This window comes from Nomia melanderi, chromosome 3 (genome assembly GCF_051020985.1).
Source record: "Nomia melanderi isolate GNS246 chromosome 3, iyNomMela1, whole genome shotgun sequence".
Classification (NCBI taxonomy): Eukaryota; Metazoa; Arthropoda; class Insecta; order Hymenoptera; family Halictidae; genus Nomia; species Nomia melanderi.
The window spans coordinates 583316-596992 of record NC_135001.1 but is presented as its reverse complement, the minus strand read 5'-3'; the positions used below and the strand labels follow the sequence as shown (position 1 = coordinate 596992).

At 32.2% G+C, this 13677-nt stretch overlaps 2 protein-coding genes across 5 annotated transcripts; both read right to left on the bottom strand.

The window, feature by feature from the left end:
- On the bottom strand, positions 1-9699 carry me31B (ATP-dependent RNA helicase me31b). 3 transcript variants are annotated; one of them, XM_031987725.2, is made up of 9 exons: positions 9408-9699; positions 8349-8454; positions 8032-8199; positions 7435-7641; positions 7155-7326; positions 6856-7006; positions 6575-6770; positions 6309-6479; positions 1-5648 (listed from the first exon to the last, which is right to left on the bottom strand). In XM_031987725.2, exons 3-9 carry the CDS (start codon positions 8170-8172, stop codon positions 5352-5354), a joined length of 1335 nt encoding a protein of 444 aa, XP_031843585.1. In that variant the 5' UTR covers positions 8173-8199; positions 8349-8454; positions 9408-9699; the 3' UTR covers positions 1-5351. The 3 variants fall into 3 exon arrangements, with proteins under 3 accessions (XP_031843585.1, XP_031843584.1, XP_031843586.1); XM_031987724.2 differs by lacking the exon at positions 8349-8454; XM_031987726.2 differs by lacking the exons at positions 8349-8454; positions 9408-9699 and adding an exon at positions 9235-9395.
- Positions 9488-13238, bottom strand: LOC116431816 (uncharacterized). 2 transcript variants are annotated; one of them, XM_076365337.1, is made up of 3 exons: positions 13100-13238; positions 12164-12824; positions 9488-10510 (listed from the first exon to the last, which is right to left on the bottom strand). In XM_076365337.1, the coding sequence occupies exons 1-3, from the start codon at positions 13158-13160 to the stop codon at positions 10345-10347; spliced, it is 888 nt and encodes a 295-aa protein (XP_076221452.1). In that variant the 5' UTR covers positions 13161-13238; the 3' UTR covers positions 9488-10344. The 2 variants fall into 2 exon arrangements, 1 of the variants encoding a protein (XP_076221452.1); XR_004236007.1 differs by having other exon boundaries at positions 10387-10510; positions 11917-12824.
- Positions 13239-13677: the final 439 nt, after the last annotated feature.

Genomic DNA, 13677 nt, shown 5'->3' with positions numbered 1-13677 from the left:
TACTGAACCGGAAATTTTTATTAAGGACCAAATTTGTTTTGTCATAATTGTTCTTTTCAAAAACAAATTCATGAACATGCGATTCCAATTACATCGAGACTGTGCTCTGAGAAATTAAAAAAAAAATAGGAAATAAAAAAAAGATCTTTCTTTCGGAGTACGGGGGTACAAACCTATCTTTATAATCGATAAATAAACATACTTTTGTTCCTGGGGGGTAAACGGACAATACCTGAATATTGTTTCCTCGCACGCTTGAGATTGTTCAATTTGTTTTCGTTATTTCTTTTTTTGTTTCTTTTCGAAAGTAATAAACATAAAACGTTTCGGCTTCACGGAGGTACATAAGAAGTTCGAGATACAAAAAAAAGAACAGAATTTGATCAACATATACGATCATACAGACAGAGAGATAGAGATCATAGGTTTGTATCGGTTTTCCTTCTATGAATACTCATGCAAGCCGTGCAATACTGCATAAGTGTTTCGTAATGCGCAACACTTATTGCTTTCGTGAATTACAAGATCTTAAACTGTAAGATATACTGTATAGAAAACATTAAAAAACAAGTGCACAGTAATGTGCGACTTGCATTTACACGAATTCATAATTTCAAATTTTTTCTGCTGTCACGGGGATAGTGAACTTTCGTTTGAATTTATCGCAGAGAATTTCTTGCTTTGTTCGTTAACCACGAAAAAGGTTCTTACGGATGCATTTCTATTGTACCGTCTACGTGGAACGATCGCCGGATTCTGTGGAAATCAACTAACATTTTGGAAAAAAATTTTTCAATGATTATCGGACGTTTACAACGACGGTACTTTTTTTTCTTTTCATGTGTGAAAGAATGTTTTTTTTGGTATATTTTTTTTTCTTTTTTTCTTTTTTTTAAATATATTTCTCGTGAGTGATTGAAGATCTTCTTTCAATGTCACGAACGAGCTGCTCATAGAAAATTTGTTGAAACTGTTCGTTTGAGACCAATGGTTCTGACTTCTTGTTTTTTACTGTCAAAATATATATTGCCTAATGTGTGTACGCAGCTCGTGGCACTGAATCAAGTCAGCGCAAATAATGGCGAAGGTTGAAACTGTCGACAGAGAATCTCGAGTTTCATGAAAGGTGTCGTGTTCCTTCGCTTGTACGAATTGAATTATTCGCATTGAAAATTTGACACAACCCTTTATGATGGTCGTAAAGGTTTTCCAAATCCAGATGTTAACACAACGCTTCCAACATTGCACTTTTACATACATAAAGGTGCCCTCACCGATTGTTTCCACATCATGGGTATTTTCATCTCCAAGATGAGGCACAGGAACTTCACTTGGAAATATATACGTATCTATGCGACAGACATGAGGGAACGCTTACAAGATTTTCATCAACAAAAATCGCTTCGGTCGTTTGCATCAACAATCTTCTATGCTGCCGGAAGTATACACGTGTATACATACATATTGTACATACATATTGCACGGATCTAACTTCCACGTACAACATGGAGGATGATGTAACCTTAAGGGTTCAAATTACTCATCAATATCAACCACAGAACGAAACAAACATATACGTATATAAATATAAGATGTATCAAAGTATGCACGCATTCGGAGAGAGTATTCAACGTTCAAAAGTGGCGAAGAAAATTCATATAAACATTTCTTTCGCTTGACTTTGGGCATTCAAGTTTTAACAATTAGCTTTCGTTGCACGCTCAATCGAATCGAGTTAAAACAGTGCGTACCTTGGGCTTGTTAAATGTATCAGAAATTCAATAAAAAATTATCTGAATGGGTACACTGGTACCAAAACGACCATGTTGGTCACTTATTTCCAACATAGAGTTCTGACATTATTAAGCTAGTTTATTTTGTAGTAAAAATCAACGAATTAAATAATGTTTACATAAACGTGTTCCATTACTTTTCCATAGTAAATTCACCTCTGAAGATGTGTTTACATGTTTTGATACATCCTATATGCATAATACCCTTCAGTCTATCCGCATAGCTTTGCATTCAGCAATTTTTCTCGCCCACCCTCTACTAGAAATTTATAATTTCATCTCACGCGCATACCATTCTTTAAAAAGAGTCAAGACGAATATGGTAACGACACTTTTCTGACACTGTTCCTAATACCTCAAACGTATGCAGTCATATACATAAGTTTGACTCATTAACACTCAGTTGTAAAACTGACAAATAAACAAACACTCGTGTGTGTGTCTGTGTGTCTGTGTATGTGTATAATATAATGCTTGATGAAGTAATCGAAGCGCGTGTTAAATGATCAGGAATGATTGTACGCGTTTTGCGTGAAAATTCGTTCAAGTTTTATGATCTTCTTCGTTGACACTTTTCTTGACTCTTTTAAAGATTGATTAAAATATACCTCACAAAATAGATTCCATGTTGGATGTAATGGTATTTCCAATGACAATTTAGTAAGACCAAGAGTATCGGTGTCCTAGTCTATAGAACTTCAGTCAAAAGAACCATGATAACTTTCACAAACATACAACACAAAAGCAAAATTTTGCGGTGAATATGCAAAGAGAGTATTTTTTTTTTCGTTTTTTTTAGAAGAAAAACATCCGAAATACTGTTCGACTTATTCACTTTACGCGTTCTCCGTATTGAGAAATCAATAAAATTCGAAAAAACAAACGATCATAATGTTACATTAGAATGGAATCATATGCGATTTCACTTTATCGAACGTATCCGATTGACGAAAAAAGAGCCACAAACAAAATGCTAAGTAATGTTTCCAGTTTTCCCAACTGTTTATAAATACAACGCTTACGTAATTATTTCCATAAATCACTGCCAATTTTCGTAACCGTTTCAGTTATCCCACTTTAGAATATTTACATCCCAATGTGAAAAAGAATGTCTCGTACATTGATTTTTTTTTCTTTATTGATAATTCGCTTCCTTCTATCGCTTCAAGCATCATCATACCCGATCCTCGCAACAATAAGATGCGTGCTTTGTGTTACGATCAGTTATTGAGACTTTTCATGTCAACACCAATTTCTGGGACACATTTCCATCAAGTTGACAGAAAAATGTGTGAATCGATTGATGTCCTTCTCTACACCTCTTGAGACGTATTTCTCATTAATGAAACATCGTACGTATCAAATTATGATTTGCGTGAATATGAAGAAAAAAACGGATTTTAATGCTTTTAATACCATAATACTAAATCACAGCGTTAATGCTCGGATCGTGGCACAAGAGAGATGTTGTCTTACGTCAGTGGTTAATAATTTGTATATCATATCATTCATGCGTAGAATAGGATTGCAACGTGTTTTGTAGAGTTGATGTTTTACCTAGTATATTATAAATATATATATATATATTTTTTTTAAATTTCACGACAGGTAAGGAATTAAAGAAAATAATTCTTTGTTCTATTCCTGATACGAACACAAGTCATTGTATAGAACTTCCACGCCAAATATTCGTAGTTATTAATATCTCGTTTGTAATATCACGCTTTCTGACTGTATTAAATATGTGTTGCTTATACAAAACATCGAATTAGAAATAAAAAATTAAAAATTGTTAGGTCAGTAAATTTTACATGCATTATGTAGAAATAAAGATTAATTCAACAGTACAATCTTTTTCTTCGCATGTAAAAACATTTCACTTTGTTTGGTTAATTTTTCATATTTGTTCTGTAGCAAAATTTCAAATACTTACACTTTCTGCTCCAGCAGTCAATATATCTTTGTCATAAGACATCTCTTCTGTTGCCATCAATCGCAAAAGCAAAATATCCGTCAAAACTGATATTATAAGACTAAAAGCATTTTAAACCCCTTTTTCATCGCTCCCATTGATATTTCTCGTTGAAATTTTTCGCTTCAAGTAAGAAATATTCTACTATTGCCTATTAATGTATACGCATTTTCGTTCCATAAACCTAAGTTGCCTTGGCTGGTGGTGTACTTGTTTGTTTACAGAATATATGAATAATGTAATAGAAACCTAACGCACTCAATTTTTGAACGCCTTTTATAGTTATTTGTATTTTGTACAATTCACATGTACACAGATATATCAAAAAGAAAAACCAAGAATAAAAAGGGATTCCATGATGTTTGAATAGTAAATTACATTTTGGCAGTTAATCCATCTGTCACAGAGAATGGTATGCTAAGCTATAATCCGTACAGTTTTCTCCTATAAATTTACATAAAACGTGTTTTAAGAGTAATAAAGAATTCTTTTTAGATGACCTTATTTACTCATAACCCGTTGAAGCATCAATTTTGTAATAGATACATAAATATTTAATAGAAATCAGACATTGAATCCCTAACATTAATAATTGCCACCAGCCAATTATTTATACAAAATAATTATATAAAACTAGTCAATTTTACAATCTCTGACGCTCAATCACAATTTCGTAACAAAAATTACGATTAAGTTAAAAAAAAAGAATGTTTTTTATTACCGCCTTACAGAAAGAAAAGATAATCTTGCTTTTTTGAAAAGTGATTTGAATTTCAGAGTTGTACGACAGCATTGACAAGTAGCAAAATCAAGCCATGATCAAATATTAAGATCAATACGATATTTAGAATTTGTGGACTGTGTATTTAAGGAAAATTTATATGCGGTTATAGAGATGCAAAAGTAATGGGCATATGGATTAATATACAATATTTGGATATTCATAAACAGCACTCACATATGAATTTTCTTTCACTCTGCTGTTTCTCCTTTAAATCACACATGCCATCACAATTTCCCTTAAAGAACAAAAGATCTTGGAAGTATGAAGCCGTTGTATAAAAATTTACTATTAAAATGATGGATACTCTTCATGTAATATTTACAAGTTGCGGTAAAATGTTATGATTATTATGTTACTCATGTATTCGTTTACATATTGTGCTCTTGATAATGGCTTGACTCTGACGCACTTTAGATTATGTACATTTATATGTGTTTATGTACAAAGAATGACTCGCACCGACATTCGCATCATCATTTCATTCACTGAGTTCACTGTTTCGTATTCAGTATATGCCTTATTTACAAGTAATTCATGTTTCCGCTGCTTACTTATGTTAATTGAAATTTTCAATTTTTTTTCTCTATATAGACCACTTTTTTTTATCTAAATGTTCATAGCACTGTTTTGTCTTTATATACTGTTAAACACACCAGACAATTCATTCCAAACTAAAGTAACATTTCACTCTGTGAGTTCAAAGCATAGCAATGTATGCCTTATACGTACGAGTCACAATCACCATTTTACACTTTAAACTCTTTGAGCGCATGTAAAACTTCATAATGACGATGTATCGAAACTACTTGGACACATTAACCTCTTCCATACTATTATTGTCTTTTGGTCTTGCTACATACAAATTTGGATCTATTACCTTTGGGATAGGTTTAATTTCTGTTCCAAGTTCTTGTTCGATACGATGCAAGTTAAAACGGTCCTCGTATGTGATTAGGTTAATTGCTATACCTAAATGGCCAAATCGTCCTGATCGGCCAATACGATGCAAGTATGTCTCTGCCATTTTTGGAAAGTCAAAATTGATTACAACGTTCACAGCTTGTACGTCAATACCACGTGTGAAGAGATCGCTGCTAACCTGTAGATATATAAAACTCATATCCATATACTTTGTTAGTTCAAATCTAAACTTATTTTTTCTTCTAAATATTGTATCAATATTCCTGTATTTACAACTTCTCAACGTATATTTGGATTTCGTATTGTTAACAAACGACAAATTATATCGCTAATATTGAATACAAGTTTTAACAAAATTAGTGGAATATTATAGTCTAAAAGTAAAAATTCTGTAAAATGTATTACACAATAATTTTGACGTAAACACATTTAAACATAAGATTTAATTGGTTCTAACAAGAGACATTCTGATATTGCTGATTTGTTATTAATTGAGAGATACAGAATAGATTTATCACAATGTAAAGGGATCGTTTTTTAAAACATCTTGTGTATGGTAATACACCACATAACATATAACAAATATACTGTAAATACTTTTTAAATCAAACACGTAATGTTTGTAAAAAATTTCTATACTTTACACTTTCCAAAAATGTCATGTGATTATATGTCACTGTAAACAATTCTAACAATACAAAAAGTGAGAAAAATAAAGAGTGTCTTATTCCCAATTAATTTCCTTATTTTTAAGGATACCAGAAAATATGTTCAAATAGGAAGAGTATTATGATACTTATTTAAAAATTTTTAGTTATACTTCTAGATGATCACTTACCAGATTTCTGCATACTCCTGCTCGAAAATCATGAAACACGCGATTTCGGTGTGCCTGCGCCATTTTCGCGTGTATGTAATAACAGCAGTACCCGAGATCTGTTATTTTTTTCGCCAATAATTCAACGCGTTGCGTCGAATTGCAGAATATTATACTTTGTGTTATTTGCAACTTAAATAATAAAAAACAAATTAGGCAATCAAGCAGTATAAGAAAGGGGTAATGCATTAAATGAAAGATAATCTGTACATACAAAATAACCTTACCTTGGAAAACAGCGTATTAAGGCAATGAACTTTTTGTCGTTCTTGTACAAAGGCGTAATATTGTGTTACACCTTTCAATGTGAGTTCCTCCATTAAATTAATCTCGTATGGATCTCTTAAGTGTTTCTCCATGAATTGTTTGACCGTCAAGGGAAATGTGGCTGAATACAACAATATCTGACGTTCATGTGGCAATCTAAACATTGAGAATCAAAATAAAATCTGTAAAAGACTTGTAAATTCTAATACATTTTGTGTACACTAACACTGTAAACATTTACCTAGAAATCACATGATCCAACATTCCTTTAAAATCTTGTGATAGAAGCTTATCTGCTTCATCCAAAACTAGAATTTTACAATGATCCATGTGTGCAACACTCTTGTCCATTAGATCGAGAATTCTTCCTGGCGTTGCAATTATTACTTGCGCTGAAACCAAATATAACATAATTGAAAACTCAATGTTAAGTTACATAATTTATTAAGTTAATCATTTAACAAGTAACTCTAATTACTTGTCATTAGAAAATAATTCTGAAATTCAAAACAGTATTCTTCATAAAAAAGCAATACAGACCTTTCTGATAAATCCTCATAATATCATCCCGCAAGTTTGTTCCTCCAGTAGATACCATTATCTTTATATCCATATGTTTTGCCAGTTGCATACAGATTTGTGATGTCTGAAGAGCTAACTCTCTAGTGGGTACAATTACCAATGCCTGGATCACACCTTTTTGTGGATCAACCTAAAATAATAGATATTGGGAGCAATTAATACGAGGAAACATGAAAATGAAAATATATATGGAAAATTTTAAATGAAACATTATTAACTGAATTTGCAAACAATGTACCTGTTCTAGCACTGGAATTGAGTAGGCCCCAGTTTTACCAGTCCCATTCTTTGCACGAGCCAAGATATCCTTACCGGACAATGCAATGGGAATACTGGCTTCTTGAATGGGAGAAGGCTTTTCCCAGCCTTTTTCAAAAATTCCCATCAATAATTCTCGCTTTAGGCAAAACTCCTCAAATTCATTGCCACGAGTATCAGTAACATCCTACAAATTATTAATGTTTCTGTAACCGCCTCTTTGAAGCAATTATAAAAATATAATGCAAATTTATGACATATTTATAGAACTATGTGTCATAATATTTTTATTAAAATCTTTATTCTGTATACTATGATAAATGTAAACCACTTTTGCAATTTACTGTAAGAATTAATACTATATGTATCTTAAATTCCACATTTCTTTCTCTTTGTGCTAATAATTATTTCTATGATTTAAAAGAATTATAAATGATTTTATAAAGATATAATAAGTATAATGTATATCAACCGACAATCCATGTAATGTTAATTGAAAATTATATGAATGTGATATTTCATTGAACACATATTAACAACAAAATTACTTTGAAAAATAATAGAACATTTAACTTACACTAGTTTTAATTCGTTTGTCCTTTGGTGGAATTTTTAATTTGGCTTTCCAACCTACATCGTCCATTTTGTCTATTTCCGATTTGGATGTCAAACCAGAATTCAAGACGTGATTGGAATTTATATGTGCTTCTGTCATCATTTTGAAAATGATGAAATATTTTACTTCCTAGAAATAAATTTCAATTTACAAGTGAGTTATAAATGTTCGATACTTTAAACATTTCTTACACTGCTCAACAATTCTATTACACATAGTTTTTTAAATAAATCTTTTATTACAAAAATTAAGTGTCTAAGAACTATTATATAATTTACCTAATAAGCCGAAAGAACCAGAAATTTGAATTTGCAAGTATCACATACAAGTTCTATACCTAAGTACTTATAAGACAAAAGGCAAGCAGCAAACTCGAGTGACCTACTGGAAAGACCACAACAGGATGTAAACATTATATGTTCTCTCATTGGAACAGTACTAGTTTTTATATACTACTGCTTAGAAGGAGATATAGGAATTCTTGTTATTATCATTAACTCATGTTCCTCATAAAAAATTTGAAATATGAAAAGCCTTCAACTCCAATAATTGACTATATATATGTATATATATATAAAATATATATATATATATATTTAAATATATATATACATAATTATTTATTTATTTATAAATATACCATATTAAGTAAATGAATAAATAATTATATATAATACTTCTAATTATAATAAAGTCGGACATACTACATAACACATTAATAATTACAATACATACAATTAAATTCTTAAAGAAATCTTACGGTCGCAAAACCGTTTATTTGAACAATATACGGTAGTTCAATCAATAAAACACTCACCCCATAATGTAACCGTTATAATATATTTCGTAATCTTTACGTAATTTCCAATTGAAATGGGGAATCATAAGATTTCACCGTTAACTTTTAAAATAAGGAAAACGTGTAAACGAAGCGTGGGCATGTTGCAACCATACTTGGGAAAATCGTAAGTATTTAGAAAATTCGCGTAAGATATTTGCAATATTTTTAATTCGTATACGCGTAAAAATACCGTGGGATCCGTTTTACTACGAAATAATAATAATTTGATTGAAATAATGCGATACAGCTCGAAGGTGTTAACAATGTTCCATAATAGGGCATCAATTTTAAAACATAGCAGTGTTACTATCAGACACACATACCAGATGAAAAACAGAACAGTAAAGTACAACCGTCCGTACGAAATTAATTCTCGCGTTTATACGCCGGAATGAAATCTTTTCGAATGAATATATACCCGAGAACTGAGTGTTCGGGTATTATAAATGCATAATCATTCGTTCACCGAAATATCCACAACTACAAAGCTACTTACCTTGAAATGGATGGATATCGATGCTGAGCTGAGCACTCGATTAGGAAACAACACGCCAAAATGGCCGTTCCAATGTCAAGTTTTCTCTACAGTGCTTAACTGCTGTATTTGTTTTACGAAGCACTAACACGGATTACCAGCTTGGAAAGCGTATCGCGTAACACGCGGCACTATACAACGTTCTTTTCCGTTTGTAATATCAGATTAACGCACTGCGTCAAATGCGAGCGATAATTACTCTTCGTTGAACGTACACGACATGCGCCATGAAAGAATAAAAACACTCAGACCAGAAACCGTTACGTCGTCGCGCGCACTCTGTAGATAATAACGACCAATTGCGTGGCAAAGCTTTAAGACGCATTCTCAAATCCCCCTCTCTCATATTGTCCAAATCAAACGCTACCTGTGCTTACCGTTACACCGAAATTTCAAATTAATATTGTTACCATTGAAACGACGGAAATAAAACAACTGTGCGATTATCGTGTATTGAACAGATCTTTACTTTGAGAATGCGCCCGAAGAAGCAGGTGCGAAAGAAATTCTATAAAAATAACGGGACCTAGCTTTTATTCAAATGATTTATGTTTTTACGATTAAAGATTTCTTACGTCGAAAATTCTCATGTATTTTTTCCATGAAAAGAATACCTTAAACTTAGAGTAAATGTTTTATGGATTAATAATGTTGTATGAATTCATTGTTAGAAATATAACAAGAGTTTTGTTCTTATATATATATATATATATATTATATATATCTAAATTTTATTACACAGTAGCACAGAATTTTATTTGGAACAGTAACATAGTGACAATTTGCATTTGAATTTTATGATACTGAAAAAGAAAATATATGAAATATATTAGACGCTCCTACATACGAAACGTTTCTATATAAAATATGTATATATTAGAGGCATAAAATATTCTAGTTAGATACAATTCTGTTCCCTCCTTTGAGATATCCTATATTTCCTACAAGCTTCGGGGCAATGTCGTTCTAAATAACGCCGTTGAGAGAATGCTTTAAAACACTCTCCGCATCGCCATTGCCATTGATGGTGATTTCGTGTCCTTTGATGTGCACGTAAATTCGATCTACAAAATATATACATCATACGATAAACTTTGTTTAGGCAAAATCAAATATCTATATATACAGAAAATATATATATAATTTAGAGATGAATAATCAGTAAAATAATTTACCGTATAAAATATCCACGTTAGTGTTTTATATATGAATCTTATGATTGTAAAAATAATAGAATAACTTATAAGTACTACCATGAAACACTAAATTAATTGATATCACCACCCAAAAAATTGGGTTTCAACAATGTTTCTCGACACCCTTGTTATCAAGGGAGCAACCGTTGCAATAAGGGGAAACGGTGGTTGGCGTTGAAGATCACTGGTGGCGCGTCTATTGCGAAATTGATCACGTCATGCGATAATATTTAATTAAATTTCGCCTGAAATTCTTAGTTTTTCAAATTCAAGCATACCCAAAGTAATTCTATTTTTATTTTTCACTTATCTTCGCGCTACTTTTATAAATTGATTTAATTTGTTGTAACCAAATATAATGGTATATAAAATAATTCCCGTAGCAATAATCGATTAGTTGTTAATTGTAATTGCTTATTTTATTTCGTGTAGCCCTATATCAGAGAATTAGGATAATATCATCCAATGTCCTACTAAAATTGTTTAACCTAATTTAATAATTGAATTTTTAAAACATTCAATAACATATAATACGTCAATCTTTTGTTATTCGAATAATTAAATTACTCATTTGTATTCTTTATTCTTGTTGTCATCGAAATGACGGTATTCGTCTCCAAAGAGTCATTCCCCAGCCGAATAATAACGCGTCAAAAACATGGCGAAGATTTTAAACAGAATTTAACCAGCGTAAACATTACTCAATTCATTTGGTAATTCAAATTAAATATGAAACTTTCGTTATCACTTATACTTCAATGCAAATACAGACATATATAGAGTACCCTTGGAATGTCTCTCTTTCTAAATAAATTATTAATAACAAAGTAGTTGATTGACCCATTCCTAAATTCCTCTGTTCCAATTATTAAAAAGATAACAGATGCTTCTCTACGAAATTACTAAAGAAATTAATTCAGCAATGCCCAAATTGAATCATAAATCAATTGAAATCTCAATATCTGCATTCTTAGTCCCTACAGAAAAATCTGAAAATGTCAGTATACCATCGAAAATTTCGGTTACATCTTCCTCATAAAGTGCACTGATTTTTTCAATGATAAATTAAATTACATTGAATCTTTTACTGACTCTTAATATATTTTCATATTATTTCTTTACGTTTTTATTGTTTCGTGTACCATTCTTTGACGCGTCTCACAAAAATTTTACCATAAATGGTACACGTGGCATGGAACGCATCAACACGTCGAATGCCGCGCGATTTCACAAAGCAAAATACACAAGATGGAAAAAATCTAATATTAACTCACTTAATTGAATTGCGTTATTATTGCACGTTGCTTTAGTTGAATATCACCACATTAGATACCATTATTTATAATATAGAAATGTTTCCAAATAATAATCCTTTAATTGAGTGAACTATGGCAACTCGATTTGGTTGGAGGTCACCGGTGACCCCATGGCATTCAACGTGTTAATAAGCATTCTTCAAAATGTTTCGTACAGGAAATGTCAAGCAGTAAGGAAAATATTAAATGAAACAGGGATATGTACCGGTCGGCGAAAGATTTATGGCACACTGGACACTCGAAAGGCCGTTCGCCTGTGTGGAGCCGCAGATGTCCCTTTAACACCCAAGGACGATCGAAACACTTCCGACAAAAGGGACAGTAATGCATTGTTTTGTTTCGCTTCCAGTTCTGCGTGTTCTCAATGCCAGTTGTTTTCATGTTACTCCCCAAATGCTGATTCTGCGAGAGGTCGATCGGTTTTTTCGGCGTCAAATACGTTTTAGACTGCTGCTGCCCTTCAGTGCCGTTAAACGGTTCGTTCAAATTCACTGCTGCCTTGATTTTATTGTCAACAGCGTTTATTGGATACTCTAACGTTTTTGCGTTGGACGATAACGATATTTGCACTTTCTCTAGCTTTCGTTCATTGCTGGTATTTATAACAGGCAAATCGGTATTAATCGAAATGTTGGTCGAACTCGATTGTAGGGTCTTCTCGATTTCTGAGAAACTCGTGCCCCCCGACTCGACGCTACTGGCCAATTCTTTGTTCCATATCATATTGTTCTCTTTGTTGAAGCTGTACCGTGTCACGATCGGCAAGTTCGAGGAGGTCCAAATGTTATTGCACTTCGAATTGTCTTTGGTCTGGTGTTTCTGTTTGGCGTCGATTGAAGAAGGTGGGATCCATGGGATTTCAGTTTCTGTGTATAGTATTATACATATGTAAAAACATTTCGATGTTTATTTTTCTGTACCGTCTCGTGTGACGGTTAGGCTAAACGTAACGATTACAGGGAATTCGACGTTGAACGTTCAGTTGGAAAAATTGAATGGTTTTCGCGTGTGCAACAATAAGGAGACGGAGTTGTTCGTAGGATACTCTCCCATAACCATGTAGAAATTTCACTGTCGTTACTTTGGCGCACTGTACTTTACGTTTGGGAGCAGTTAAAGGATGATTTAATTGGCGTCTTACCTTCTGAGGCATTATTAGTTTTCCTGTATCTTCTCATCGATTTGATCAAGCACCGGGGCATGGTTTTTGTTACAGGGAAATGAACACAGAACTTGATGGAAAAAATAAAGGGAGGAGTAAGTAGTTTTTCGTTACAAAAGCGACGGTACAAACCACTGTCACATATAGGCACGAGGCATTTGTTTTTTCGTAGCCCAGTAGTGTAACGCTTAAAAAATCACCCTTGCCATAAATGGAATAATTTATTTATAAATATAAGGATTAATCAATGTATTGTTTGGAAGATTTTGTCAATATAAATTACTTTCATAATCTCTGGTTATAATACATTGTTATTTTCTTAAAATACATTTCATAAACTCATGAATAAATAAATAAATAAGTATTGTATTGAATCAATCAAAACGACAACTATAGCAATACATTTACAGAATATGTTCATAGAATAGTTAATATTACATTCCACTGTATTAAATTGTTTATAATAAGGAGTGATATCAGGCAACGAATAAATAATAATATTTTTATATTTTCAGAAGAAGTCTATTGTATGTAAAAGTTTGTTGTTAAATAAAAGT

What these genes read in the sequence shown, in the direction of transcription:
- me31B (XM_031987725.2), bottom strand. Translation starts at nt 8,172, where the DNA reads ATGATGACAGAAGCACATATAAATTCCAATCACGTCTTGAATTCTGGT. An exon ending in CAATTCCAGTGCTAGAACAG is followed by an intron (nt 7,327 to 7,434) that starts GTACATTGTTTG and finishes CTATTATTTTAG; the next exon opens with GTTGATCCACAAAAAGGTGT. An exon ending in TATGAGGATTTATCAGAAAG is followed by an intron (nt 7,007 to 7,154) that starts GTCTGTATTGCT and finishes ATTTGGTTTCAG; the next exon opens with CGCAAGTAATAATTGCAACG.
- LOC116431816 (XM_076365337.1), bottom strand. Translation starts at nt 13,160, where the DNA reads ATGCCCCGGTGCTTGATCAAATCGATGAGAAGATACAGGAAAACTAAT. An exon ending in AACTAATAATGCCTCAGAAG is followed by an intron (nt 12,825 to 13,099) that starts GTAAGACGCCAA and finishes TACTATACACAG; the next exon opens with AAACTGAAATCCCATGGATC. An exon ending in CATAAATCTTTCGCCGACCG is followed by an intron (nt 10,511 to 12,163) that starts GTACATATCCCT and finishes TATATTTTGTAG; the next exon opens with ATCGAATTTACGTGCACATC.